The sequence below is a fragment of the Accipiter gentilis genome, chromosome 2, assembly GCF_929443795.1.
Source record: "Accipiter gentilis chromosome 2, bAccGen1.1, whole genome shotgun sequence".
Lineage (NCBI taxonomy): Eukaryota > Metazoa > Chordata > Aves > Accipitriformes > Accipitridae > Astur > Astur gentilis.
The window spans coordinates 16,710,087-16,737,530 of NC_064881.1; the positions used below are offsets into that span (position 1 = coordinate 16,710,087).

A 27,444-nucleotide genomic window follows, 5' to 3' on the forward strand; every position below is an offset into this window, starting at 1 on the left:
CGTCACACACTCATCCAACACTTCCCTATCCACAGCGCAGCACGCTGCCTCTACTCCAACGCCCTGCTTCAAACAGGCTCACCTCCAACACCGCACCACCTTGCTCAACCCTTCAGCCCCTCAGATCATGCAGACCACAAGCGGAAGACCTCCACAGGCTCCTCGGACGTCATCTTCTACAGCTGCACTCTCCTCAGGGCCAAGAACAGCTCACCCATACCCCGCTGCTACTTCCCGCGATTCAGTTTCACTCCGCTGACCGTTGCCCTCTCGTCCAGCGCCAGACAAATGGACAGCCTGTCCCCTACCCAACAGCCTACTCCCGCGAGCTGGGAGGTCATGCGTAAGCCCTCTGATCTTCTCTTTCTCCAAGCTGAACGTGCCCACTGTCCTCAGCTCATCCTCCAAGAGACACCCCTCCATTCCCTCAGCCTGTTGGTGGCCCTGCACGGAGGTTGCTCCATTTCACTGATGTCTTTCCTCTGCGGGGAACTCAAAACTGGACGCGTTACGTCAAGGTGACATTTGACGTCTGTCAAGGAAAGAGGGAGAAAATAAGGTCCCCTGTTAAACTGCCCATGCTGCTCTCGTTGCAGCCTTGTGCGTCGTCCTCCCCTGGGCAGCCCAGGAACACCATGGTCTCGCCACAGCCCCCAGAGGACAGAGGGCCCCTGGCAAAGGGCCCTGTGTCCAGGCAAGGGGAATGAAAAGCGTTGGAGAATGCGGGCATCGATCCGCTGCCTCTCACATGCTAAGCGAGCGCTCTACCACTTGAGCTAATTCCCCAGCCCACAGCCTCTGCCTGAGGTCCTCTCCCCTCCCAGGCACCCACCCCTGACCCAGGCTGCCCCGCACCCAAAGCCTGGGCCTCCCGTCGGCCTCCCTCTCACACCACCACCAACTCCCCCTTTCGCCTTCCTGCTGGAGGTGACTGCTCGGGTACCACCGTCCCCTGACCAGGGGTTCACCCCAGGCAGCCGTGGCTGGTCATCTTCTCCACGCCAGGCCAGAGCTCAAGGCGGGCCAGACCTCGAAGGGGAGCCACCCGGGCAGCACCAAAAGGCAGAGGAGCCGCAGAGTCTGGGCCAGAGCCAAAAGGACGCTCCTTCGAGCCGGAGTTGAACCAGCGACCTAAGGATGGCCGTGCAAGGGAGCCTACAGTCCTCCGCTCTACCAGCTGAGCTATCGAAGGAATCATGGGGCCCTGCCCAGTACCTCGCCCGTCACACACTCATCCAACACTTCCCTATCCACAGCGCAGCACGCTGCCTCTACTCCAACGCCCTGCTTCAAACAGGCTCACCTCCAACACCGCACCACCTTGCTCAACCCTTCAGCCCCTCAGATCATGCAGACCCACAAGCGGAAGACCTCCACAGGCTCCTCGGACGTCATCTTCTACAGCTGCACTCTCCTCAGGGCCAAGAACAGCTCACCCATACCCCGCTGCTACTTCCCGCGATTCAGTTTCACTCCGCTGACCGTTGCCCTCTCGTCCAGCGCCAGACAAATGGACAGCCTGTCCCCTACCCAACAGCCTACTCCCGCGAGCTGGGAGGTCATGCGTAAGCCCTCTGATCTTCTCTTTCTCCAAGCTGAACGTGCCCACTGTCCTCAGCTCATCCTCCAAGAGACACCCCTCCATTCCCTCAGCCTGTTGGTGGCCCTGCACGGAGGTTGCTCCATTTCACTGATGTCTTTCCTCTGCGGGGAACTCAAAACTGGACGCGTTACGTCAAGGTGACATTTGACGTCTGTCAAGGAAAGAGGGAGAAAATAAGGTCCCCTGTTAAACTGCCCATGCTGCTCTCGTTGCAGCCTTGTGCGTCGTCCTCCCCTGGGCAGCCCAGGAACACCATGGTCTCGCCACAGCCCCCAGAGGACAGAGGGCCCTGGCAAAGGGCCCTGTGTCCAGGCAAGGGGAATGAAAAGCGTTGGAGAATGCGGGCATCGATCCCGCTGCCTCTCACATGCTAAGCGAGCGCTCTACCACTTGAGCTAATTCCCCAGCCCACAGCCTCTGCCTGAGGTCCTCTCCCCTCCCAGGCACCCACCCCTGACCCAGGGCTGCCCCGCACCCAAAGCCTGGGCCTCCCGTCGGCCTCCCTCTCACACCACCACCAACTCCCCCCTTTCGCCTTCCTGCTGGAGGTGACTGCTCGGGTACCACCGTCCCCTGACCAGGGGTTCACCCCAGGCAGCCGTGGCTGGTCATCTTCTCCACGCCAGGCCAGAGCTCAAGGCGGGCCAGACCTCGAAGGGGAGCACCCGGGCAGCACCAAAAGGCAGAGGAGCCGCAGAGTCTGGGCCAGAGCCAAAAGGACGCTCCTTCGAGCCGGAGTTGAACCAGCGACCTAAGGATGGCCGTGCAAGGGAGCCTACAGTCCTCCGCTCTACCAGCTGAGCTATCGAAGGAATCATGGGGCCCTGCCCAGTACCTCGCCCGTCACACACTCATCCAACACTTCCCTATCCACAGCGCAGCACGCTGCCTCTACTCCAACGCCCTGCTTCAAACAGGCTCACCTCCAACACCGCACCACCTTGCTCAACCCTTCAGCCCCTCAGATCATGCAGACCCACAAGCGGAAGACCTCCACAGGCTCCTCGGACGTCATCTTCTACAGCTGCACTCTCCTCAGGGCCAAGAACAGCTCACCCATACCCCGCTGCTACTTCCCGCGATTCAGTTTCACTCCGCTGACCGTTGCCCTCTCGTCCAGCGCCAGACAAATGGACAGCCTGTCCCCTACCCCAACAGCCTACTCCCGCGAGCTGGGAGGTCATGCGGTAAGCCCTCTGATCTTCTCTTTCTCCAAGCTGAACGTGCCCACTGTCCTCAGCTCATCCTCCAAGAGACACCCCTCCATTCCCTCAGCCTGTTGGTGGCCCTGCACGGAGGTTGCTCCATTTCACTGATGTCTTTCCTCTGCGGGGAACTCAAAACTGGACGCGTTACGTCAAGGTGACATTTGACGTCTGTCAAGGAAAGAGGGAGAAAATAAGGTCCCCTGTTAAACTGCCCATGCTGCTCTCGTTGCAGCCTTGTGCGTCGTCCTCCCCTGGGCAGCCCAGGAACACCATGGTCTCGCCACAGCCCCCCAGAGGACAGAGGGCCCCTGGCAAAGGGCCCTGTGTCCAGGCAAGGGGAATGAAAAGCGTTGGAGAATGCGGGCATCGATCCCGCTGCCTCTCACATGCTAAGCGAGCGCTCTACCACTTGAGCTAATTCCCCAGCCCACAGCCTCTGCCTGAGGTCCTCTCCCCTCCCAGGCACCCACCCCTGACCCAGGCTGCCCCGCACCCAAAGCCTGGGCCTCCCGTCGGCCTCCCTCTCACACCACCACCAACTCCCCCTTTCGCCTTCCTGCTGGAGGTGACTGCTCGGGTACCACCGTCCCCTGACCAGGGGTTCACCCCAGGCAGCCGTGGCTGGTCATCTTCTCCACGCCAGGCCAGAGCTCAAGGCGGGCCAGACCTCGAAGGGGAGCCACCCGGGCAGCACCAAAAGGCAGAGGAGCCGCAGAGTCTGGGCCAGAGCCAAAAGGACGCTCCTTCGAGCCGGAGTTGAACCAGCGACCTAAGGATGGCCGTGCAAGGGAGCCTACAGTCCTCCGCTCTACCAGCTGAGCTATCGAAGGAATCATGGGGCCCTGCCCAGTACCTCGCCCGTCACACACTCATCCAACACTTCCCTATCCACAGCGCAGCACGCTGCCTCTACTCCAACGCCCTGCTTCAAACAGGCTCACCTCCAACACCGCACCACCTTGCTCAACCCTTCAGCCCCTCAGATCATGCAGACCCACAAGCGGAAGACCTCCACAGGCTCCTCGGACGTCATCTTCTACAGCTGCACTCTCCTCAGGGCCAAGAACAGCTCACCCATACCCCGCTGCTACTTCCCGCGATTCAGTTTCACTCCGCTGACCGTTGCCCTCTCGTCCAGCGCCAGACAAATGGACAGCCTGTCCCCTACCCAACAGCCTACTCCCGCGAGCTGGGAGGTCATGCGTAAGCCCTCTGATCTTCTCTTTCTCCAAGCTGAACGTGCCCACTGTCCTCAGCTCATCCTCCAAGAGACACCCCTCCATTCCCTCAGCCTGTTGGTGGCCCTGCACGGAGGTTGCTCCATTTCACTGATGTCTTTCCTCTGCGGGGAACTCAAAACTGGACGCGTTACGTCAAGGTGACATTTGACGTCTGTCAAGGAAAGAGGGAGAAAATAAGGTCCCCTGTTAAACTGCCCATGCTGCTCTCGTTGCAGCCTTGTGCGTCGTCCTCCCCTGGGCAGCCCAGGAACACCATGGTCTCGCCACAGCCCCCAGAGGACAGAGGGCCCCTGGCAAAGGGCCCTGTGTCCAGGCAAGGGGAATGAAAAGCGTTGGAGAATGCGGGCATCGATCCCGCTGCCTCTCACATGCTAAGCGAGCGCTCTACCACTTGAGCTAATTCCCCAGCCCACAGCCTCTGCCTGAGGTCCTCTCCCCTCCCAGGCACCCACCCCTGACCCAGGCTGCCCCGCACCCAAAGCCTGGGCCTCCCGTCGGCCTCCCTCTCACACCACCACCAACTCCCCCTTTCGCCTTCCTGCTGGAGGTGACTGCTCGGGTACCACCGTCCCCTGACCAGGGGTTCACCCCAGGCAGCCGTGGCTGGTCATCTTCTCCACGCCAGGCCAGAGCTCAAGGCGGGCCAGACCTCGAAGGGGAGCCACCCGGGCAGCACCAAAAGGCAGAGGAGCCGCAGAGTCTGGGCCAGAGCCAAAAGGACGCTCCTTCGAGCCGGAGTTGAACCAGCGACCTAAGGATGGCCGTGCAAGGGAGCCTACAGTCCTCCGCTCTACCAGCTGAGCTATCGAAGGAATCATGGGGCCCTGCCCAGTACCTCGCCCGTCACACACTCATCCAACACTTCCCTATCCACAGCGCAGCACGCTGCCTCTACTCCAACGCCCTGCTTCAAACAGGCTCACCTCCAACACCGCACCACCTTGCTCAACCCTTCAGCCCCTCAGATCATGCAGACCCACAAGCGGAAGACCTCCACAGGCTCCTCGGACGTCATCTTCTACAGCTGCACTCTCCTCAGGGCCAAGAACAGCTCACCCATACCCCGCTGCTACTTCCCGCGATTCAGTTTCACTCCGCTGACCGTTGCCCTCTCGTCCAGCGCCAGACAAATGGACAGCCTGTCCCCTACCCAACAGCCTACTCCCGCGAGCTGGGAGGTCATGCGTAAGCCCTCTGATCTTCTCTTTCTCCAAGCTGAACGTGCCCACTGTCCTCAGCTCATCCTCCAAGAGACACCCCTCCATTCCCTCAGCCTGTTGGTGGCCCTGCACGGAGGTTGCTCCATTTCACTGATGTCTTTCCTCTGCGGGGAACTCAAAACTGGACGCGTTACGTCAAGGTGACATTTGACGTCTGTCAAGGAAAGAGGGAGAAAATAAGGTCCCCTGTTAAACTGCCCATGCTGCTCTCGTTGCAGCCTTGTGCGTCGTCCTCCCCTGGGCAGCCCAGGAACACCATGGTCTCGCCACAGCCCCCAGAGGACAGAGGGCCCCTGGCAAAGGGCCCTGTGTCCAGGCAAGGGGAATGAAAAGCGTTGGAGAATGCGGGCATCGATCCCGCTGCCTCTCACATGCTAAGCGAGCGCTCTACCACTTGAGCTAATTCCCCAGCCCACAGCCTCTGCCTGAGGTCCTCTCCCCTCCCAGGCACCCACCCCTGACCCAGGCTGCCCCGCACCCAAAGCCTGGGCCTCCCGTCGGCCTCCCTCTCACACCACCACCAACTCCCCCTTTCGCCTTCCTGCTGGAGGTGACTGCTCGGGTACCACCGTCCCCTGACCAGGGGTTCACCCCAGGCAGCCGTGGCTGGTCATCTTCTCCACGCCAGGCCAGAGCTCAAGGCGGGCCAGACCTCGAAGGGGAGCCACCCGGGCAGCACCAAAAGGCAGAGGAGCCGCAGAGTCTGGGCCAGAGCCAAAAGGACGCTCCTTCGAGCCGGAGTTGAACCAGCGACCTAAGGATGGCCGTGCAAGGGAGCCTACAGTCCTCCGCTCTACCAGCTGAGCTATCGAAGGAATCATGGGGCCCTGCCCAGTACCTCGCCCGTCACACACTCATCCAACACTTCCCTATCCACAGCGCAGCACGCTGCCTCTACTCCAACGCCCTGCTTCAAACAGGCTCACCTCCAACACCGCACCACCTTGCTCAACCCTTCAGCCCCTCAGATCATGCAGACCCACAAGCGGAAGACCTCCACAGGCTCCTCGGACGTCATCTTCTACAGCTGCACTCTCCTCAGGGCCAAGAACAGCTCACCCATACCCCGCTGCTACTTCCCGCGATTCAGTTTCACTCCGCTGACCGTTGCCCTCTCGTCCAGCGCCAGACAAATGGACAGCCTGTCCCCTACCCAACAGCCTACTCCCGCGAGCTGGGAGGTCATGCGTAAGCCCTCTGATCTTCTCTTTCTCCAAGCTGAACGTGCCCACTGTCCTCAGCTCATCCTCCAAGAGACACCCCTCCATTCCCTCAGCCTGTTGGTGGCCCTGCACGGAGGTTGCTCCATTTCACTGATGTCTTTCCTCTGCGGGGAACTCAAAACTGGACGCGTTACGTCAAGGTGACATTTGACGTCTGTCAAGGAAAGAGGGAGAAAATAAGGTCCCCTGTTAAACTGCCCATGCTGCTCTCGTTGCAGCCTTGTGCGTCGTCCTCCCCTGGGCAGCCCAGGAACACCATGGTCTCGCCACAGCCCCCAGAGGACAGAGGGCCCCTGGCAAAGGGCCCTGTGTCCAGGCAAGGGGAATGAAAAGCGTTGGAGAATGCGGGCATCGATCCCGCTGCCTCTCACATGCTAAGCGAGCGCTCTACCACTTGAGCTAATTCCCCAGCCCACAGCCTCTGCCTGAGGTCCTCTCCCCTCCCAGGCACCCACCCCTGACCCAGGCTGCCCCGCACCCAAAGCCTGGGCCTCCCGTCGGCCTCCCTCTCACACCACCACCAACTCCCCCTTTCGCCTTCCTGCTGGAGGTGACTGCTCGGGTACCACCGTCCCCTGACCAGGGGTTCACCCCAGGCAGCCGTGGCTGGTCATCTTCTCCACGCCAGGCCAGAGCTCAAGGCGGGCCAGACCTCGAAGGGGAGCCACCCGGGCAGCACCAAAAGGCAGAGGAGCCGCAGAGTCTGGGCCAGAGCCAAAAGGACGCTCCTTCGAGCCGGAGTTGAACCAGCGACCTAAGGATGGCCGTGCAAGGGAGCCTACAGTCCTCCGCTCTACCAGCTGAGCTATCGAAGGAATCATGGGGCCCTGCCCAGTACCTCGCCCGTCACACACTCATCCAACACTTCCCTATCCACAGCGCAGCACGCTGCCTCTACTCCAACGCCCTGCTTCAAACAGGCTCACCTCCAACACCGCACCACCTTGCTCAACCCTTCAGCCCCTCAGATCATGCAGACCCACAAGCGGAAGACCTCCACAGGCTCCTCGGACGTCATCTTCTACAGCTGCACTCTCCTCAGGGCCAAGAACAGCTCACCCATACCCCGCTGCTACTTCCCGCGATTCAGTTTCACTCCGCTGACCGTTGCCCTCTCGTCCAGCGCCAGACAAATGGACAGCCTGTCCCCTACCCAACAGCCTACTCCCGCGAGCTGGGAGGTCATGCGTAAGCCCTCTGATCTTCTCTTTCTCCAAGCTGAACGTGCCCACTGTCCTCAGCTCATCCTCCAAGAGACACCCCTCCATTCCCTCAGCCTGTTGGTGGCCCTGCACGGAGGTTGCTCCATTTCACTGATGTCTTTCCTCTGCGGGGAACTCAAAACTGGACGCGTTACGTCAAGGTGACATTTGACGTCTGTCAAGGAAAGAGGGAGAAAATAAGGTCCCCTGTTAAACTGCCCATGCTGCTCTCGTTGCAGCCTTGTGCGTCGTCCTCCCCTGGGCAGCCCAGGAACACCATGGTCTCGCCACAGCCCCCAGAGGACAGAGGGCCCCTGGCAAAGGGCCCTGTGTCCAGGCAAGGGGAATGAAAAGCGTTGGAGAATGCGGGCATCGATCCCGCTGCCTCTCACATGCTAAGCGAGCGCTCTACCACTTGAGCTAATTCCCCAGCCCACAGCCTCTGCCTGAGGTCCTCTCCCCTCCCAGGCACCCACCCCTGACCCAGGCTGCCCCGCACCCAAAGCCTGGGCCTCCCGTCGGCCTCCCTCTCACACCACCACCAACTCCCCCTTTCGCCTTCCTGCTGGAGGTGACTGCTCGGGTACCACCGTCCCCTGACCAGGGGTTCACCCCAGGCAGCCGTGGCTGGTCATCTTCTCCACGCCAGGCCAGAGCTCAAGGCGGGCCAGACCTCGAAGGGGAGCCACCCGGGCAGCACCAAAAGGCAGAGGAGCCGCAGAGTCTGGGCCAGAGCCAAAAGGACGCTCCTTCGAGCCGGAGTTGAACCAGCGACCTAAGGATGGCCGTGCAAGGGAGCCTACAGTCCTCCGCTCTACCAGCTGAGCTATCGAAGGAATCATGGGGCCCTGCCCAGTACCTCGCCCGTCACACACTCATCCAACACTTCCCTATCCACAGCGCAGCACGCTGCCTCTACTCCAACGCCCTGCTTCAAACAGGCTCACCTCCAACACCGCACCACCTTGCTCAACCCTTCAGCCCCTCAGATCATGCAGACCCACAAGCGGAAGACCTCCACAGGCTCCTCGGACGTCATCTTCTACAGCTGCACTCTCCTCAGGGCCAAGAACAGCTCACCCATACCCCGCTGCTACTTCCCGCGATTCAGTTTCACTCCGCTGACCGTTGCCCTCTCGTCCAGCGCCAGACAAATGGACAGCCTGTCCCCTACCCAACAGCCTACTCCCGCGAGCTGGGAGGTCATGCGTAAGCCCTCTGATCTTCTCTTTCTCCAAGCTGAACGTGCCCACTGTCCTCAGCTCATCCTCCAAGAGACACCCCTCCATTCCCTCAGCCTGTTGGTGGCCCTGCACGGAGGTTGCTCCATTTCACTGATGTCTTTCCTCTGCGGGGAACTCAAAACTGGACGCGTTACGTCAAGGTGACATTTGACGTCTGTCAAGGAAAGAGGGAGAAAATAAGGTCCCCTGTTAAACTGCCCATGCTGCTCTCGTTGCAGCCTTGTGCGTCGTCCTCCCCTGGGCAGCCCAGGAACACCATGGTCTCGCCACAGCCCCCAGAGGACAGAGGGCCCCTGGCAAAGGGCCCTGTGTCCAGGCAAGGGGAATGAAAAGCGTTGGAGAATGCGGGCATCGATCCCGCTGCCTCTCACATGCTAAGCGAGCGCTCTACCACTTGAGCTAATTCCCCAGCCCACAGCCTCTGCCTGAGGTCCTCTCCCCTCCCAGGCACCCACCCCTGACCCAGGCTGCCCCGCACCCAAAGCCTGGGCCTCCCGTCGGCCTCCCTCTCACACCACCACCAACTCCCCCTTTCGCCTTCCTGCTGGAGGTGACTGCTCGGGTACCACCGTCCCCTGACCAGGGGTTCACCCCAGGCAGCCGTGGCTGGTCATCTTCTCCACGCCAGGCCAGAGCTCAAGGCGGGCCAGACCTCGAAGGGGAGCCACCCGGGCAGCACCAAAAGGCAGAGGAGCCGCAGAGTCTGGGCCAGAGCCAAAAGGACGCTCCTTCGAGCCGGAGTTGAACCAGCGACCTAAGGATGGCCGTGCAAGGGAGCCTACAGTCCTCCGCTCTACCAGCTGAGCTATCGAAGGAATCATGGGGCCCTGCCCAGTACCTCGCCCGTCACACACTCATCCAACACTTCCCTATCCACAGCGCAGCACGCTGCCTCTACTCCAACGCCCTGCTTCAAACAGGCTCACCTCCAACACCGCACCACCTTGCTCAACCCTTCAGCCCCTCAGATCATGCAGACCCACAAGCGGAAGACCTCCACAGGCTCCTCGGACGTCATCTTCTACAGCTGCACTCTCCTCAGGGCCAAGAACAGCTCACCCATACCCCGCTGCTACTTCCCGCGATTCAGTTTCACTCCGCTGACCGTTGCCCTCTCGTCCAGCGCCAGACAAATGGACAGCCTGTCCCCTACCCAACAGCCTACTCCCGCGAGCTGGGAGGTCATGCGTAAGCCCTCTGATCTTCTCTTTCTCCAAGCTGAACGTGCCCACTGTCCTCAGCTCATCCTCCAAGAGACACCCCTCCATTCCCTCAGCCTGTTGGTGGCCCTGCACGGAGGTTGCTCCATTTCACTGATGTCTTTCCTCTGCGGGGAACTCAAAACTGGACGCGTTACGTCAAGGTGACATTTGACGTCTGTCAAGGAAAGAGGGAGAAAATAAGGTCCCCTGTTAAACTGCCCATGCTGCTCTCGTTGCAGCCTTGTGCGTCGTCCTCCCCTGGGCAGCCCAGGAACACCATGGTCTCGCCACAGCCCCCAGAGGACAGAGGGCCCCTGGCAAAGGGCCCTGTGTCCAGGCAAGGGGAATGAAAAGCGTTGGAGAATGCGGGCATCGATCCCGCTGCCTCTCACATGCTAAGCGAGCGCTCTACCACTTGAGCTAATTCCCCAGCCCACAGCCTCTGCCTGAGGTCCTCTCCCCTCCCAGGCACCCACCCCTGACCCAGGCTGCCCCGCACCCAAAGCCTGGGCCTCCCGTCGGCCTCCCTCTCACACCACCACCAACTCCCCCTTTCGCCTTCCTGCTGGAGGTGACTGCTCGGGTACCACCGTCCCCTGACCAGGGGTTCACCCCAGGCAGCCGTGGCTGGTCATCTTCTCCACGCCAGGCCAGAGCTCAAGGCGGGCCAGACCTCGAAGGGGAGCCACCCGGGCAGCACCAAAAGGCAGAGGAGCCGCAGAGTCTGGGCCAGAGCCAAAAGGACGCTCCTTCGAGCCGGAGTTGAACCAGCGACCTAAGGATGGCCGTGCAAGGGAGCCTACAGTCCTCCGCTCTACCAGCTGAGCTATCGAAGGAATCATGGGGCCCTGCCCAGTACCTCGCCCGTCACACACTCATCCAACACTTCCCTATCCACAGCGCAGCACGCTGCCTCTACTCCAACGCCCTGCTTCAAACAGGCTCACCTCCAACACCGCACCACCTTGCTCAACCCTTCAGCCCCTCAGATCATGCAGACCCACAAGCGGAAGACCTCCACAGGCTCCTCGGACGTCATCTTCTACAGCTGCACTCTCCTCAGGGCCAAGAACAGCTCACCCATACCCCGCTGCTACTTCCCGCGATTCAGTTTCACTCCGCTGACCGTTGCCCTCTCGTCCAGCGCCAGACAAATGGACAGCCTGTCCCCTACCCAACAGCCTACTCCCGCGAGCTGGGAGGTCATGCGTAAGCCCTCTGATCTTCTCTTTCTCCAAGCTGAACGTGCCCACTGTCCTCAGCTCATCCTCCAAGAGACACCCCTCCATTCCCTCAGCCTGTTGGTGGCCCTGCACGGAGGTTGCTCCATTTCACTGATGTCTTTCCTCTGCGGGGAACTCAAAACTGGACGCGTTACGTCAAGGTGACATTTGACGTCTGTCAAGGAAAGAGGGAGAAAATAAGGTCCCCTGTTAAACTGCCCATGCTGCTCTCGTTGCAGCCTTGTGCGTCGTCCTCCCCTGGGCAGCCCAGGAACACCATGGTCTCGCCACAGCCCCCAGAGGACAGAGGGCCCCTGGCAAAGGGCCCTGTGTCCAGGCAAGGGGAATGAAAAGCGTTGGAGAATGCGGGCATCGATCCCGCTGCCTCTCACATGCTAAGCGAGCGCTCTACCACTTGAGCTAATTCCCCAGCCCACAGCCTCTGCCTGAGGTCCTCTCCCCTCCCAGGCACCCACCCCTGACCCAGGCTGCCCCGCACCCAAAGCCTGGGCCTCCCGTCGGCCTCCCTCTCACACCACCACCAACTCCCCCTTTCGCCTTCCTGCTGGAGGTGACTGCTCGGGTACCACCGTCCCCTGACCAGGGGTTCACCCCAGGCAGCCGTGGCTGGTCATCTTCTCCACGCCAGGCCAGAGCTCAAGGCGGGCCAGACCTCGAAGGGGAGCCACCCGGGCAGCACCAAAAGGCAGAGGAGCCGCAGAGTCTGGGCCAGAGCCAAAAGGACGCTCCTTCGAGCCGGAGTTGAACCAGCGACCTAAGGATGGCCGTGCAAGGGAGCCTACAGTCCTCCGCTCTACCAGCTGAGCTATCGAAGGAATCATGGGGCCCTGCCCAGTACCTCGCCCGTCACACACTCATCCAACACTTCCCTATCCACAGCGCAGCACGCTGCCTCTACTCCAACGCCCTGCTTCAAACAGGCTCACCTCCAACACCGCACCACCTTGCTCAACCCTTCAGCCCCTCAGATCATGCAGACCCACAAGCGGAAGACCTCCACAGGCTCCTCGGACGTCATCTTCTACAGCTGCACTCTCCTCAGGGCCAAGAACAGCTCACCCATACCCCGCTGCTACTTCCCGCGATTCAGTTTCACTCCGCTGACCGTTGCCCTCTCGTCCAGCGCCAGACAAATGGACAGCCTGTCCCCTACCCAACAGCCTACTCCCGCGAGCTGGGAGGTCATGCGTAAGCCCTCTGATCTTCTCTTTCTCCAAGCTGAACGTGCCCACTGTCCTCAGCTCATCCTCCAAGAGACACCCCTCCATTCCCTCAGCCTGTTGGTGGCCCTGCACGGAGGTTGCTCCATTTCACTGATGTCTTTCCTCTGCGGGGAACTCAAAACTGGACGCGTTACGTCAAGGTGACATTTGACGTCTGTCAAGGAAAGAGGGAGAAAATAAGGTCCCCTGTTAAACTGCCCATGCTGCTCTCGTTGCAGCCTTGTGCGTCGTCCTCCCCTGGGCAGCCCAGGAACACCATGGTCTCGCCACAGCCCCCAGAGGACAGAGGGCCCCTGGCAAAGGGCCCTGTGTCCAGGCAAGGGGAATGAAAAGCGTTGGAGAATGCGGGCATCGATCCCGCTGCCTCTCACATGCTAAGCGAGCGCTCTACCACTTGAGCTAATTCCCCAGCCCACAGCCTCTGCCTGAGGTCCTCTCCCCTCCCAGGCACCCACCCCTGACCCAGGCTGCCCCGCACCCAAAGCCTGGGCCTCCCGTCGGCCTCCCTCTCACACCACCACCAACTCCCCCTTTCGCCTTCCTGCTGGAGGTGACTGCTCGGGTACCACCGTCCCCTGACCAGGGGTTCACCCCAGGCAGCCGTGGCTGGTCATCTTCTCCACGCCAGGCCAGAGCTCAAGGCGGGCCAGACCTCGAAGGGGAGCCACCCGGGCAGCACCAAAAGGCAGAGGAGCCGCAGAGTCTGGGCCAGAGCCAAAAGGACGCTCCTTCGAGCCGGAGTTGAACCAGCGACCTAAGGATGGCCGTGCAAGGGAGCCTACAGTCCTCCGCTCTACCAGCTGAGCTATCGAAGGAATCATGGGGCCCTGCCCAGTACCTCGCCCGTCACACACTCATCCAACACTTCCCTATCCACAGCGCAGCACGCTGCCTCTACTCCAACGCCCTGCTTCAAACAGGCTCACCTCCAACACCGCACCACCTTGCTCAACCCTTCAGCCCCTCAGATCATGCAGACCCACAAGCGGAAGACCTCCACAGGCTCCTCGGACGTCATCTTCTACAGCTGCACTCTCCTCAGGGCCAAGAACAGCTCACCCATACCCCGCTGCTACTTCCCGCGATTCAGTTTCACTCCGCTGACCGTTGCCCTCTCGTCCAGCGCCAGACAAATGGACAGCCTGTCCCCTACCCAACAGCCTACTCCCGCGAGCTGGGAGGTCATGCGTAAGCCCTCTGATCTTCTCTTTCTCCAAGCTGAACGTGCCCACTGTCCTCAGCTCATCCTCCAAGAGACACCCCTCCATTCCCTCAGCCTGTTGGTGGCCCTGCACGGAGGTTGCTCCATTTCACTGATGTCTTTCCTCTGCGGGGAACTCAAAACTGGACGCGTTACGTCAAGGTGACATTTGACGTCTGTCAAGGAAAGAGGGAGAAAATAAGGTCCCCTGTTAAACTGCCCATGCTGCTCTCGTTGCAGCCTTGTGCGTCGTCCTCCCCTGGGCAGCCCAGGAACACCATGGTCTCGCCACAGCCCCCAGAGGACAGAGGGCCCCTGGCAAAGGGCCCTGTGTCCAGGCAAGGGGAATGAAAAGCGTTGGAGAATGCGGGCATCGATCCCGCTGCCTCTCACATGCTAAGCGAGCGCTCTACCACTTGAGCTAATTCCCCAGCCCACAGCCTCTGCCTGAGGTCCTCTCCCCTCCCAGGCACCCACCCCTGACCCAGGCTGCCCCGCACCCAAAGCCTGGGCCTCCCGTCGGCCTCCCTCTCACACCACCACCAACTCCCCCTTTCGCCTTCCTGCTGGAGGTGACTGCTCGGGTACCACCGTCCCCTGACCAGGGGTTCACCCCAGGCAGCCGTGGCTGGTCATCTTCTCCACGCCAGGCCAGAGCTCAAGGCGGGCCAGACCTCGAAGGGGAGCCACCCGGGCAGCACCAAAAGGCAGAGGAGCCGCAGAGTCTGGGCCAGAGCCAAAAGGACGCTCCTTCGAGCCGGAGTTGAACCAGCGACCTAAGGATGGCCGTGCAAGGGAGCCTACAGTCCTCCGCTCTACCAGCTGAGCTATCGAAGGAATCATGGGGCCCTGCCCAGTACCTCGCCCGTCACACACTCATCCAACACTTCCCTATCCACAGCGCAGCACGCTGCCTCTACTCCAACGCCCTGCTTCAAACAGGCTCACCTCCAACACCGCACCACCTTGCTCAACCCTTCAGCCCCTCAGATCATGCAGACCCACAAGCGGAAGACCTCCACAGGCTCCTCGGACGTCATCTTCTACAGCTGCACTCTCCTCAGGGCCAAGAACAGCTCACCCATACCCCGCTGCTACTTCCCGCGATTCAGTTTCACTCCGCTGACCGTTGCCCTCTCGTCCAGCGCCAGACAAATGGACAGCCTGTCCCCTACCCAACAGCCTACTCCCGCGAGCTGGGAGGTCATGCGTAAGCCCTCTGATCTTCTCTTTCTCCAAGCTGAACGTGCCCACTGTCCTCAGCTCATCCTCCAAGAGACACCCCTCCATTCCCTCAGCCTGTTGGTGGCCCTGCACGGAGGTTGCTCCATTTCACTGATGTCTTTCCTCTGCGGGGAACTCAAAACTGGACGCGTTACGTCAAGGTGACATTTGACGTCTGTCAAGGAAAGAGGGAGAAAATAAGGTCCCCTGTTAAACTGCCCATGCTGCTCTCGTTGCAGCCTTGTGCGTCGTCCTCCCCTGGGCAGCCCAGGAACACCATGGTCTCGCCACAGCCCCCAGAGGACAGAGGGCCCCTGGCAAAGGGCCCTGTGTCCAGGCAAGGGGAATGAAAAGCGTTGGAGAATGCGGGCATCGATCCCGCTGCCTCTCACATGCTAAGCGAGCGCTCTACCACTTGAGCTAATTCCCCAGCCCACAGCCTCTGCCTGAGGTCCTCTCCCCTCCCAGGCACCCACCCCTGACCCAGGCTGCCCCGCACCCAAAGCCTGGGCCTCCCGTCGGCCTCCCTCTCACACCACCACCAACTCCCCCTTTCGCCTTCCTGCTGGAGGTGACTGCTCGGGTACCACCGTCCCCTGACCAGGGGTTCACCCCAGGCAGCCGTGGCTGGTCATCTTCTCCACGCCAGGCCAGAGCTCAAGGCGGGCCAGACCTCGAAGGGGAGCCACCCGGGCAGCACCAAAAGGCAGAGGAGCCGCAGAGTCTGGGCCAGAGCCAAAAGGACGCTCCTTCGAGCCGGAGTTGAACCAGCGACCTAAGGATGGCCGTGCAAGGGAGCCTACAGTCCTCCGCTCTACCAGCTGAGCTATCGAAGGAATCATGGGGCCCTGCCCAGTACCTCGCCCGTCACACACTCATCCAACACTTCCCTATCCACAGCGCAGCACGCTGCCTCTACTCCAACGCCCTGCTTCAAACAGGCTCACCTCCAACACCGCACCACCTTGCTCAACCCTTCAGCCCCTCAGATCATGCAGACCCACAAGCGGAAGACCTCCACAGGCTCCTCGGACGTCATCTTCTACAGCTGCACTCTCCTCAGGGCCAAGAACAGCTCACCCATACCCCGCTGCTACTTCCCGCGATTCAGTTTCACTCCGCTGACCGTTGCCCTCTCGTCCAGCGCCAGACAAATGGACAGCCTGTCCCCTACCCAACAGCCTACTCCCGCGAGCTGGGAGGTCATGCGTAAGCCCTCTGATCTTCTCTTTCTCCAAGCTGAACGTGCCCACTGTCCTCAGCTCATCCTCCAAGAGACACCCCTCCATTCCCTCAGCCTGTTGGTGGCCCTGCACGGAGGTTGCTCCATTTCACTGATGTCTTTCCTCTGCGGGGAACTCAAAACTGGACGCGTTACGTCAAGGTGACATTTGACGTCTGTCAAGGAAAGAGGGAGAAAATAAGGTCCCCTGTTAAACTGCCCATGCTGCTCTCGTTGCAGCCTTGTGCGTCGTCCTCCCCTGGGCAGCCCAGGAACACCATGGTCTCGCCACAGCCCCCAGAGGACAGAGGGCCCCTGGCAAAGGGCCCTGTGTCCAGGCAAGGGGAATGAAAAGCGTTGGAGAATGCGGGCATCGATCCCGCTGCCTCTCACATGCTAAGCGAGCGCTCTACCACTTGAGCTAATTCCCCAGCCCACAGCCTCTGCCTGAGGTCCTCTCCCCTCCCAGGCACCCACCCCTGACCCAGGCTGCCCCGCACCCAAAGCCTGGGCCTCCCGTCGGCCTCCCTCTCACACCACCACCAACTCACTTTCCTATTGGATGTTCTCCTCTAATGCTACCAGAACTCAGACCCAACTCACTCAGGTGCCTGAGTGTCTCCCGTCCACCCTGTGCATTTGGCTGTGTGAGCTTCTAATTAGCTTTGTGCATCTGCAAACATTGTCCTTGTATGAAAATGCTACAAGGAGCTTCAGCAGCATGTAATTTGAATCTTTGCTTCTGGTCCTTGGTTGCCTCTCTGACCTCCACTGAGTCTGGGTTGCAGCTCTGTCTATGCCTGGCCACATGCACCATTAACGGTGAGCCTGGCCATGACCCTTGGACTCAAGTAGCCTTTTTGAGCTCCCACCTGCTTGAGCAGCACCATGGAGCTACCTCTCCATGGCAGGAGTGCGACTGAACCTTATCCCGCCTTTCCACTTGATCTGGAGCAGCCCTTTTGTCCTCAGCTGTCCTATTCTGACCTCACAAGTGCCTCCTCAGTGTGAACTGTCCTGTTTAGGATGCAGAGGTGCTACAGGTTCTGGGCCAGAGCCAAAAGCACACTCTTTTGAGACAGACTTGAATCAGTGACCTAAGGATGGACATGCAAGGGAGTCTACGGTCCTCTGCTCTACCATCTAAGCTATCAAGGGAATGGCAGGGATGTATCTGACACCCTTCAATACTCCATAGCACAGCCGTATCTCACCCTATACAACTTTCAAGCCTCCAAAATATTGCTCCCTCCACCCAGATGTCCCTTATCAGACCTACCCCTACAGTAAAGGGTGGCCTGATCTCATCTCTCACCCCAAGCCTCCCACTGACAGAGGTGCTAAGCATATTTCTCTGACGTCATTTCCATGAGTGCCCTATCTGTCTTGTGGGGTGAGTATTTCTCTGCCTATTGTCCCTTTTCTGTCTCAAACTCGTCCCATTGCTTGCTGCTGTGAAGGGCTGCAGTGGTCAGTGATCCCAAGGTGGTGAAGGAGAAGGCCATTCATCATGAGAAAAGTCTGAATGGACATAAATCCATGTGTTCAGTATGAGAAGTAGCCAAGAAACTCATGTGTTCATTTCACTCTCTGTTTTTTGGCTTCTTTTTTCTCTCCTCATAATGAACCATGGTTACCACATAACTAGGGATGTCACTTTTCCAGGGACCTGCAGAGAAGCTTCTGTATAGCTGATACTTCACGTTAGGTCACATAGTTCTTGTCCATTTATTATTTCTTGTGTTGGACCTAATGGAGTCCTGTTTCTCATATGATTTGCACTACCAGTATATAGATCTCTTTCCCATTACTAAGTCATCTCCAATTAGTATATGTCATCTTGGTGTGCAGAGAGTTGTTTTGTTAATGTAATATTTTTAGTGAGGACAGTTTTTCCAAAAATCAAAATAAGAATCATCTATCTATTGTTAACTGTACTATGTTGAAAGTAACTCTGTTAGTATTCTAAAAAAATACTAAGTAAAGTGAGTGTGCAAGTAATGTTTTTCACCTTTTCAAAACTACATTTTGTTCAAATTCTTATTTTTCATGAGATTGTTGGGGATATTGAGAGGGCAGAAGATGTCTTTGGGTCTGTGGGAAAAGAAAGAAAAGTTGGAGACTGATTGTCCAATGCCTGCAACCACAAGTGGATTTTGAAAGTAATGCCTCTCCCTTTTTTTTTTTTTTAAATTCTAACTGCTGGGGTTTGTTTTCAGCTAAGAAAAGGGATAGACTGCATAAGCTACTTAAATACTTGGGTGGAACATAATATCGTTATTCATGCAAGACTTAGCTTGTTTTTCAGTTCTCCTATTTCATGCTTTATTATGTTAAATATGACTGAAAATTTATGTTTAAGGTACCACATGCACAGTATATTAAATATTACTGACCGTGAATCCCTTCATGCTATTAGAAGCACATCTAAGGAGTTATTTATGATCTATGAAAAGATGAATTGAGTTCAGCATGCAGAACTGAAGACATCATTGGCAGAGGCTGTTCCCAGGCTTATATCAGTCTTGATATTGGCAGAATGTCTCCAAGGCAGAAACTGTCATCAGGAGCAAAGCAGTTACATTTTACTGGGGGAATAACCTGTACTGGGACTTCAGTGGAAAGTCAAGCAGGACCCCACTCTGAGGATAGATTCGTTAGTGGAAGTGTGGACACACTGCCTTCGCACCACAAACAATATTTTGAGGCATAATGGTCACGGCTAGCTCCTGAAACACTCGGAGAGAGTATTTACAAAATGCAACATAGCTTGACTGAGGTGAAAGTCACAGTATTTAAAACACAACTAAATCACTTTTGATGCCACTAGAGGTCAGCACTAGTCATTAAATAAATGTCCTGGAAAAATCTTATTGCCAGTTCTACTTGGGGAGTGGAAATTTTTTAAAAAATACACTTCTGTCTATACTTGTTTTGCAAGTATATGTGAGCTCAGACTGCCAGTGCTTCAACATGGCTGGAAGAAAACCCTTTCTTCTCCAAGCTGTGCTTCCCCAGCACTGTCCATGAGCCAACAGTCCCACACTGTTCCTTTCAAGCTGTACCTGTTCTTGGATGCCATAGTGCTGTGTACCGTCAGGGGAAAAAGGCAGTGCTGAGGCCTGTCCTAGAAAAGGCTTCCCGCCAGCGTAAACATCCCTAAACCAGTTGACAATCAGCTTTCACTGCTTTAAGTACTGCCTCAGAAGTGCAACAGTGGGGAATTAGGCCCAAAGACAGGTACTTGAAACTGGGGCTAACTCACTGTGCTGTTCCACCTTGTGCTTCAGAAAGATACTTCCTTTTTATTGCAACTCCAAACTGTGTTTTCCACCAACACTATCTGGGCTTCTGCAAACACAGACACTGTTTACAGAATTTTAATATAGCTACTGTTGATAGGCAATCAAATACAGAATTTCCTTTGCTATAAAGAAGACAATCTTGATGTGATAAGCAGTGTGTGATCATCATGTTTTTAAACAACCTTTAAAAAAATCTTTACCTTTGTTGAAACCTGCTAAATGATGCAAATCAGTTGGTGATCATAAAGCAACAAATGCCCGTGATTGATTATCATGCTGCAGTCTGTGCTTTCAGCATACATGACTGTCTCCTTTAACATGATAGCTGACTAGGTATGAAGACACAAAGTTCATGCTCACTGTAATAGGAACACCTCTTTTACCAAAACTTTTATGTTCAGTCACTTTGTGTCACTTTTCTTCCACTGAGTACACTGGAGGTGGAAAAAAGAAGGCTGAACACACTGTTCAGAATGATTGTATCTCTATTAAAATATTTGGTAATGTTTTGTGTCTGTATACATGCACACATACAGATGACTTACTTTCCTTTGTGGTTTTTTTTGTGTCATGTTTAAGAAAACTGGCTCTGAAATATCATCCCGACAAGAATCCAGACAATCCAGAAGCTGCAGAAAAATTTAAAGAGATCAACAATGCTCATGCAACACTGACTGATCTGTCCAAGCGAAACATATATGACAAGTATGGATCATTAGGGCTCTATGTAGCAGAACAGTTTGGTGAGGAAAATGTTAACACCTACTTCATGCTCTCAAGCTGGTGGGCAAAGGTAAGCTGTTATTTTCTGTTGGAAATCAAATGTCACAATGCACACAGACAATTACATACACAAGGAACCCCATGAAAAACATGGTCTCTCTACAGGCTACAGGCTTAACAAATACGAGGATCTGAATCTAAACCGCTACTAATAGCTTAATTAAACAACATCATTATCTGGAAAATTGACAGTCGCAGAATGTAACTTAAGCTTAGAATAGTGCTAATACAGAATGTTTTCTTTTTCTTTTTAACTTGGTAAACAGTTAAATAGAGTGCATGTTTTGTAACACTTTTAGACATTAATTAGATTTGAATCTAGTGCTCCAGCTTAATTTTGACTTTCTTTTCAGTAATGACCAAATAAAAATGACTCATTGTTCAAAAACCAGAAGTCCCACTTATGTGACAACCAGTTAATAAGTTATTACAGTACAAATTTAGCTGTGTTCTTTGCTATATATAGCACACAGCATAAGTAAGCAATAATAATACATAACACTCTGTGATTATGGTGTCATATATGTATGTGCCCTGGTGAGGTGGGAGAGAAAGGAAGCGGAAGAAAAGGTGAGAAGGGTGTAGTGGAGAAAGCAAGTAGGAAAAGAAGAGAATGATACATCAAAAACTGGCATATTGCTCAAGGAAAAACACATCATGGGCTGTTCTAGTCATAAAGGAGTTGTGTTCATGTGCTCTTTTATGTCACTGGCATCCTCTGATGTTTGAGCATAGCAAATTTGAGTGTTTCTGCAAATATAGAAATGTTACTGAAATGTAACAAACCAACAGAACTGCAAACGTGCAAAATCCATGCTGTACCCACCTATTTCCAGCAACAGAAGCACAAGAAAGCAAGGACTCTGCTGGAATACATAGGAAAATTATTTGTACTGTGTGAAGCAAGCACAGTATGACAGCTTTCATCTGAGAACCATGAACATGGGCTCCTGTGCTCAGCACAGATCAGGCTAAGTGCTTCACTGCCCTGCAGTCCCCTTTCAAACTGGGAAGTCGCTTGGGCACGTTGTGGGTCTGAGAAGCCACAATTTGTGTGCTGAAGCAGGATGAGACAGAAGCTGCTCAAATGCAGAACAGTGAATGAAACTAATGAATAAAATACTGGTGTTTAAATTACACTTGCAAAGGCACAGTTGCACTCTCAGGCTGGAGGCTGCCTGCTTACAGCAGCTGTAGCTGACTCCTGCTGCAACCTGGACTCCCCACCACAGCCACTGTCTTCTCCTGCTGGATCATTCCCTCTTTTCTTTGCTGTCCACTCTTTCCTTTGGCCTCTGTCACAATTCAGGTGCCAGGAAGCATTGCCTTTGAGCTGAGAGAGCAGCAGTATCGACTCCTTTCACGGTCTTGGTAAACAAGGTTTTCTTCACTGTTTGCTGCTTTTTTAGCTTTTCATTCCTCTTCTGCTTACTGATCTTTAATGGAGATTTTATGAAGTATAAAATCATCTGTGGTTAGAAAATGAGGACCAGACATAACTGCTGTAGCTTTGACTCATAAGGAGAGCAGTGGAGAGTACAGAGAGAAGCTACTAAGACCCTAACAGCTACAGGAGGAATGTGTGGATTGTTTCAAGGGAGCTGTATCTTGGAGGTGAGACGAGATATGCTGAATATCGCAGCAAAAGTAATCACTGCTTTCTGGTTTTTAAGAATTCTGTATAAAAAATCCAAAATATGCATATAGACGCATTTGAGTATTGTCACAGGTGGTCTCTCTATCCCTCCCCCAACCCAAAATCTTACCACCTCCAAAGCATAAAAAGGCCACCAAGTGTTTTTTTGCAAGCTAGCTCATTATTCCTCATGTCTTTTTAATTCATGCACAAATGCTGTTATACAGATTGTATAACTATAATGCTAAAGTCTGGCTATACCTCCAGTTTCAGATTTTTATATTGGTCATCATAATACTATTTGAGTCTGAGGCATCATCTGTAGATGACCTCTGGATCCCTGATTTCCTCCATTCTGGTAGAAGACAGTAGGCACCACAGCTTTCACTTGTTATTTTCCTCTTCAACTACAAACATTCCTGGCAAATCCTCTTCCCTAGCACACTCATACTCAGAAAATCCGACGATTGTGAGGAGGTGTATCATTAGAAGTAAGAAAACTCAAATGAAAGGAGAAATGCAAAGTGAAAATTACTTTTTTGGGGAGTGCCAGACTTCTTAGCAGGCATATTAAACTGGGAACATACTGACATGGGTAATGGGAACTTTTAACTGCTTCTCCACTGGCAGGCATAGAGGTTGTCCGTCTAACTGTTTTAGCAAAAAGCAATTCCCCCTCTACCATGAAGACAGTTTATTGATCGCATCAATAAACTGATTCTTGATTTACCAACTATGATATCAGCACAAGAGATCTTGAAACTTTGACGGTATCATGAATGAAGTATTTTTTCCTCTATACACTTTTATTCTGACTTTTTTCATTCTATCCGTTGTGGTGATTTATTCCCCATTATGGCATAAATGATAAAGAGTCAGATAACTTATTTTAGGGGCTACAGCCTTTAGAACAGTTTTGGGTCTCCGTTGGAAGGAAAACATTTTAAAACAAAAAGTCAGAGTCCTTCTTTTAATTTAAAACTGCCTTGCTCACTCTTGAAACATGCCTATATTAATATTAGGCATATGAATAGTCTTATTACCTTCAAAGATGCTCCACTTGGGCCCCACTAACATTGACTGAGACATGCATACGTTACTGAGTGTTATTTACGTAGCTTTATTGTCAAAGTTTGACAATATCCTGACGTTTGTGCTTGCTTTCTCCCTCAGCAGCATGTTTTCTTATGAACATAAGCCTGGGTGTACCTGCAACCCATATATATCTGGTGGCCACAAAGCTGTGCTGGCTTTACATACGTGTTCCACATATCAGCTTTGATTCGCTTTTCAGGAATGTCACTGGCTTTCCTTTGCTCTTACACCTATATGTCCATGAAGAGATGTGGAGGTTTCTCCTTTGCCACAAAAATCTTAGTGCAGGCCTGGATCTGGCCCGGGTCAGGAGCCGAGCTGCCAGCACCACCCCGTCCGCCCCATTCCCATTGCTGTAATGCAGCACGCAGCCCCCAACGCAAGCAGCTGTGGAGCTGTGCACTGAACCCAGGCAGTGACCTGGTCTGGAGGAAGAAAAGCTCTGTCAATTAAAGTTTTCTGGCTGCTGAATCTGGCTGCTGAATCTGACTGAGATCTGAGCCCCAGGCAACGGTGCTGGCTCTGCTGAAGCCTCTGCGCTTTGTGCCACAGGGGCAGGAGTGAGCAGAGGGCGATGCAAGTGGGAAACTTCTTGCCACCTGAGTCCCCCCATCAAGAAATCACAGCCCGAGGAGTCTAATTTAGGAATTGTCACCTGTGTGCTCCCACGCAGGCTAATGGGGAGAGAGAGACACCCCCATGGGCAATTCAAATCCTCCCAGGCCTGAATCACCCTCTGGAAGGGCTTTTAACTTCCCATTGACTGTGTGGGGAGCCCACAGGGGCTACAGTCCTAATTTGGAGGCCTTAGGTCAGTGCCTGAAGTTATGTGGGATGCATCTGGGTCTTTGCTTCTTTTTCTCTCAGTTTTGTTATTGACAAGAACCTGCCAGTAAATAAGTGTTTGCAAAAAACGATCTTGGGCAAATGAGTCATTTTTAAGATGGAAATGAGTCATTTTAAGGTGGGTGGGGTTTTGCATACAGCCTGGAAGTTTTTTTCTGAGGGCCATCAGCTGAAGATAGACTTTGAAAAGTTGAGCATGCAGGGGCCTGTTGGTTAGTGTTGTCTTTGTGGACGTGGTCCTGAGTAGCAAGTAGGAGCTCATGGTGAGGAGGACTTTGGAAGATCTGGCCCTTGTTTAGGCACTTGGCCAGCAGCTGGACCCCTCTAAGTGCCAAGCAGCTGGGAACCCAAGTTCCTTTGATGATCTGCCTTCAGCTGTAACAGGCCGCCACGAGTTTGAAGAAGGTCACTGCTCACAGGGTTTTCCTCCTGCTGTGTTTAACCCAGGGTCTGTGTGCAGTCTGTGGCCTGCTGACGGGCTGCTACCTCTGCTGCTGCCTCTGCTGCTGCTTCAACTGCTGCTGTGGAAAGTGTAAGCCCAAAGGACCTGAAGGGGAAGAACAGGAGTTTTGTGTGTCTCCAGAAGATTTGGAAGAGCAAATTAAGAATGACATGGAAAGAGGTGTGTATTATAGGGGCTTACTGTGTGGCAAAGCTGTTCAAAATAATCTTGAAAGCCTGTAGGCCAGATGTTCTGCTCACAATGCTGAGGCTGGTTCCAGACACCAGTGGAGACGTGCCAATTCGCTCTAGCTAACACTATGCCCTGATGAACTTTCCAAGTCGTGTGTTAATGAAAAACTAAACTTATGGCACTAACAATTAAATATGTCCTGTATCTCTTATAAGATATTGGAACATTAGAAGTCTCAGGGCTCATCTTGAGAGACGACATTCACCCTCTAGCCCCCATGCCCACTTGCTTCATAGCCTAGATCCTGTACTTATGCATTAGGCTCTGCCTGGACTGGTGCTTGCCACATCTGATCTGCCTGAAGAAGCTGCCATTCAGTTTTGAATCATGTAAAATTTATCACTGACTGCGATGGGCCAACTGTACCCATTCAAGAAAAGGCTTCAAGAAAAGATGCAAAGTTTCCAACAGTAAGGTTGCGCAGTAACCTAAGAGAGCTTGCAGTCCTGCCCCTGTCCCATCCAGCCCCGGAGCTGCTTGCTCTCTTCTGCACTGACAGTACCAATTGTGCTGCCCTACCAGGAGCCAGATCTTGGATACCATCCAGGTGAAAACTAATCCTCTCAAAAATGTGTGTGGTTCCCTGCCCATTTAACTCCCTGCTGTGCTTCACAGTGGGGCAGGCCGAGTGCTAATGCCGGCTCAAAGAAGGGACCAAGAGTGCCCAGCCAGGAACACGGGCCGGGGGCAGCGGGACCCCGTTTGCAGCAGGTCACCCTCTTTTCTCAGCTTTGGTGCATCCCCCCGGCTGCACATGCAGGTTTCGGCTATACCAAAGGATGAAGGTGGTGATTTCCTAATTTGGCACTAGCGTGGGTTACATATTTTGAACAAAGAGCCCTGTCCTGATCTGCCGAAGCGGGGCAGAGTTTTGCCTTCCTCTTCAGGGGGAGCAGAGATACCTCAAACTGGTTAGATTTGGACACTTGCAGGACAGGCTGGGAGAGGCAATGACCCTTGCTCCATAAGAGGCCAAAGTATCAGGGTAAGACCTAGGCCACTCTTCAGTTGCAAATTTATATAAACTATGATTAGGATTATACTTTTTTTATGAGGAAAGACCTAAGCAGTCAGCTCACTCTTTTTCTTTTCCATTGTTATGGAAGGTCTTACGCTGTTATATTCTTACATTTATTATGCTTAAATTAGCACTGCCAGATTGCAAATGTCATGTTCTCTTAGCAAGAAGAATTTCCCCCCCCCCAACTTTTCACACAAATTTACCCTTCCATAAATATGTAACAAAACACTTGTAGTAGTTGAAACAAATGCTATTTATATAACTGATATGTCAATGTGTGGTGGTGTTTTTAAATTGGGTTTGCCTAAAGGCATATCAAGGTAAATACAGTCAGCTTAAAAATTGATCATACTTGATCAGTCTCTGCAAAGGCAACAAAAACTATTAGTGAAAACTTTACAACCACAATGCATTATTTGAAATAAACGTAATACACTTTATGACATGAGATGCCTGAAAAGTACAAACCTAAAATGGGTCTTGATATTTATGGGCCTATGACACCAAAGTCAAGCTTGAAATATGAAGATGGAACTTTGAAGGATAAGAATTTTTAATTCTGTCTTTTTTTGTAATTTGGCAGGTATTTTGCTCTCTCTCAAAATCCAGCACAAAATTTCCCAGTGGCAGAAAAAATATTTCTCCCTCCTTCCAGCACAGGTGGTATTTATTGGTATTCAGTAATTTTAGGCCACCTTCCCATCTCTTTACTCCCACCAAGTCTCACTGAGAAATGAATTTTTAAAAAAAAAATTAAAGTGTTTAGCAAAGTATCAGCCTGAAAAATTAACACAATGTGGAATCATGTGTTTTAAGTATTTTGAAGACAATATTAAGTATATAGGTAGGGCCTGGACAAAACTAGGTATTTCTACCTTTCCTACCCTTCTTTTCAGTCTTGCTACATTTTCCTACCAATCAAAATGAGATTGCCTCGGTAGAGTAGAATTCTCTATATTTTAAAACTAGATGAAAATAAAGCAGCAACATATTGGGAATAAAAGTTAAAACTTCATGACAGAGGATAACGTGATCATCTTTTCAGCAGCTGAAAGGAAAATAGACACTGCGTTTAGAAAAGTGAACGATAAACAGCTCAAACTGCACTTCCTTCCCCCCATGCCTCACCCAATATTTTAGGGATGTGGCCAAAAAGATGCAGCTGACTTAGAATGGCAAAGCTTGGTCTTTTCCACCAGACATTTTCAAACGTTGGGCCATAGAAATGGATACCCATGCCTTCCTTTATGTAAATAACAGAACTGCTCCTGTAGGTAATTCAGCAACAAACTGTAATCACTCCTGCAGCAGATTTAATTTTGGAAGAGGAAATCCTATTAGGATCCAAATTCTTTGCATGCCCTCTGCCCACAGACTGAGCATTCTAGCTGGGAATTAATTTATTTGTTTCGTGCTGTCTCCAGTATCTATATTATTGCTAGCCAGAACTTTTTTGCTAAGGTTAAAATGTAGATTCTCAAGCTAAGGCTTTACTTTAATTTATCCAAATATTTTGTAGTCAGCCATTGCTTTTCTGAGCAATGCAACATCAATAAAACATCACCATTCCTGATGCTAAAAACCTCTGAGACCGAGTCTCCAGCAGTTGTTGCTGTGGTCAGTGGGAGCTGCCTGGAGCTGGCCCTGCTGCGCAAAAGAGGCAATATGTGTGTCGTGGAGTTGAGATTTAGACCTCATCTTTCGAACTGGCACAACAATAATAATTTTCAGAGTCCCTCACATTTCTCCTTAACAAAATTAAAGTATTATACAGTTGATTTCATTCCTCAAATTAAGATACCATAAA

The 27,444-nt window shown here is 53.6% G+C and overlaps 1 protein-coding gene and 16 non-coding genes across 17 annotated transcripts in view; 1 reads left to right on the forward strand and 16 right to left on the reverse strand.

Moving 5' to 3' along the window:
• The window catches only part of DNAJC5B (DnaJ heat shock protein family (Hsp40) member C5 beta), a 46,322-nt gene that overhangs the window by 13,741 nt on the left and 5,137 nt on the right, over window positions 1-27,444 (forward strand). The window contains exons 3-4 of the mRNA XM_049822792.1: window positions 20,142-20,355; window positions 24,370-24,544. Of these exons, the coding sequence (XP_049678749.1) occupies window positions 20,142-20,355; window positions 24,370-24,544 (389 nt within the window). The remainder of the gene's footprint in view (window positions 1-20,141; window positions 20,356-24,369; window positions 24,545-27,444) is intronic.
• Window positions 1,104-1,192, reverse strand: TRNAY-GUA (transfer RNA tyrosine (anticodon GUA)). The gene is given in 2 exon segments: window positions 1,104-1,139; window positions 1,156-1,192. It is a non-coding gene; the product is annotated as a tRNA-Tyr (tRNA).
• TRNAA-AGC (transfer RNA alanine (anticodon AGC)) lies at window positions 1,936-2,008 on the reverse strand. Its single transcript has one exon. It is a non-coding gene; the product is annotated as a tRNA-Ala (tRNA).
• On the reverse strand, window positions 2,327-2,415 carry TRNAY-GUA (transfer RNA tyrosine (anticodon GUA)). Its single transcript is given in 2 exon segments — window positions 2,327-2,362; window positions 2,379-2,415. It is a non-coding gene; the product is annotated as a tRNA-Tyr (tRNA).
• Window positions 3,163-3,235, reverse strand: TRNAA-AGC (transfer RNA alanine (anticodon AGC)). Its single transcript has one exon. It is a non-coding gene; the product is annotated as a tRNA-Ala (tRNA).
• On the reverse strand, window positions 3,553-3,641 carry TRNAY-GUA (transfer RNA tyrosine (anticodon GUA)). The gene is given in 2 exon segments: window positions 3,553-3,588; window positions 3,605-3,641. It is a non-coding gene; the product is annotated as a tRNA-Tyr (tRNA).
• Window positions 4,386-4,458, reverse strand: TRNAA-AGC (transfer RNA alanine (anticodon AGC)). Its single transcript has one exon. It is a non-coding gene; the product is annotated as a tRNA-Ala (tRNA).
• Window positions 4,776-4,864, reverse strand: TRNAY-GUA (transfer RNA tyrosine (anticodon GUA)). Its single transcript is given in 2 exon segments — window positions 4,776-4,811; window positions 4,828-4,864. It is a non-coding gene; the product is annotated as a tRNA-Tyr (tRNA).
• On the reverse strand, window positions 5,609-5,681 carry TRNAA-AGC (transfer RNA alanine (anticodon AGC)). Its single transcript has one exon. It is a non-coding gene; the product is annotated as a tRNA-Ala (tRNA).
• On the reverse strand, window positions 5,999-6,087 carry TRNAY-GUA (transfer RNA tyrosine (anticodon GUA)). Its single transcript is given in 2 exon segments — window positions 5,999-6,034; window positions 6,051-6,087. It is a non-coding gene; the product is annotated as a tRNA-Tyr (tRNA).
• On the reverse strand, window positions 6,832-6,904 carry TRNAA-AGC (transfer RNA alanine (anticodon AGC)). The gene has a single exon. It is a non-coding gene; the product is annotated as a tRNA-Ala (tRNA).
• TRNAY-GUA (transfer RNA tyrosine (anticodon GUA)) lies at window positions 7,222-7,310 on the reverse strand. The gene is given in 2 exon segments: window positions 7,222-7,257; window positions 7,274-7,310. It is a non-coding gene; the product is annotated as a tRNA-Tyr (tRNA).
• On the reverse strand, window positions 8,055-8,127 carry TRNAA-AGC (transfer RNA alanine (anticodon AGC)). The gene has a single exon. It is a non-coding gene; the product is annotated as a tRNA-Ala (tRNA).
• Window positions 8,445-8,533, reverse strand: TRNAY-GUA (transfer RNA tyrosine (anticodon GUA)). The gene is given in 2 exon segments: window positions 8,445-8,480; window positions 8,497-8,533. It is a non-coding gene; the product is annotated as a tRNA-Tyr (tRNA).
• On the reverse strand, window positions 9,668-9,756 carry TRNAY-GUA (transfer RNA tyrosine (anticodon GUA)). Its single transcript is given in 2 exon segments — window positions 9,668-9,703; window positions 9,720-9,756. It is a non-coding gene; the product is annotated as a tRNA-Tyr (tRNA).
• Window positions 10,891-10,979, reverse strand: TRNAY-GUA (transfer RNA tyrosine (anticodon GUA)). Its single transcript is given in 2 exon segments — window positions 10,891-10,926; window positions 10,943-10,979. It is a non-coding gene; the product is annotated as a tRNA-Tyr (tRNA).
• On the reverse strand, window positions 12,114-12,202 carry TRNAY-GUA (transfer RNA tyrosine (anticodon GUA)). Its single transcript is given in 2 exon segments — window positions 12,114-12,149; window positions 12,166-12,202. It is a non-coding gene; the product is annotated as a tRNA-Tyr (tRNA).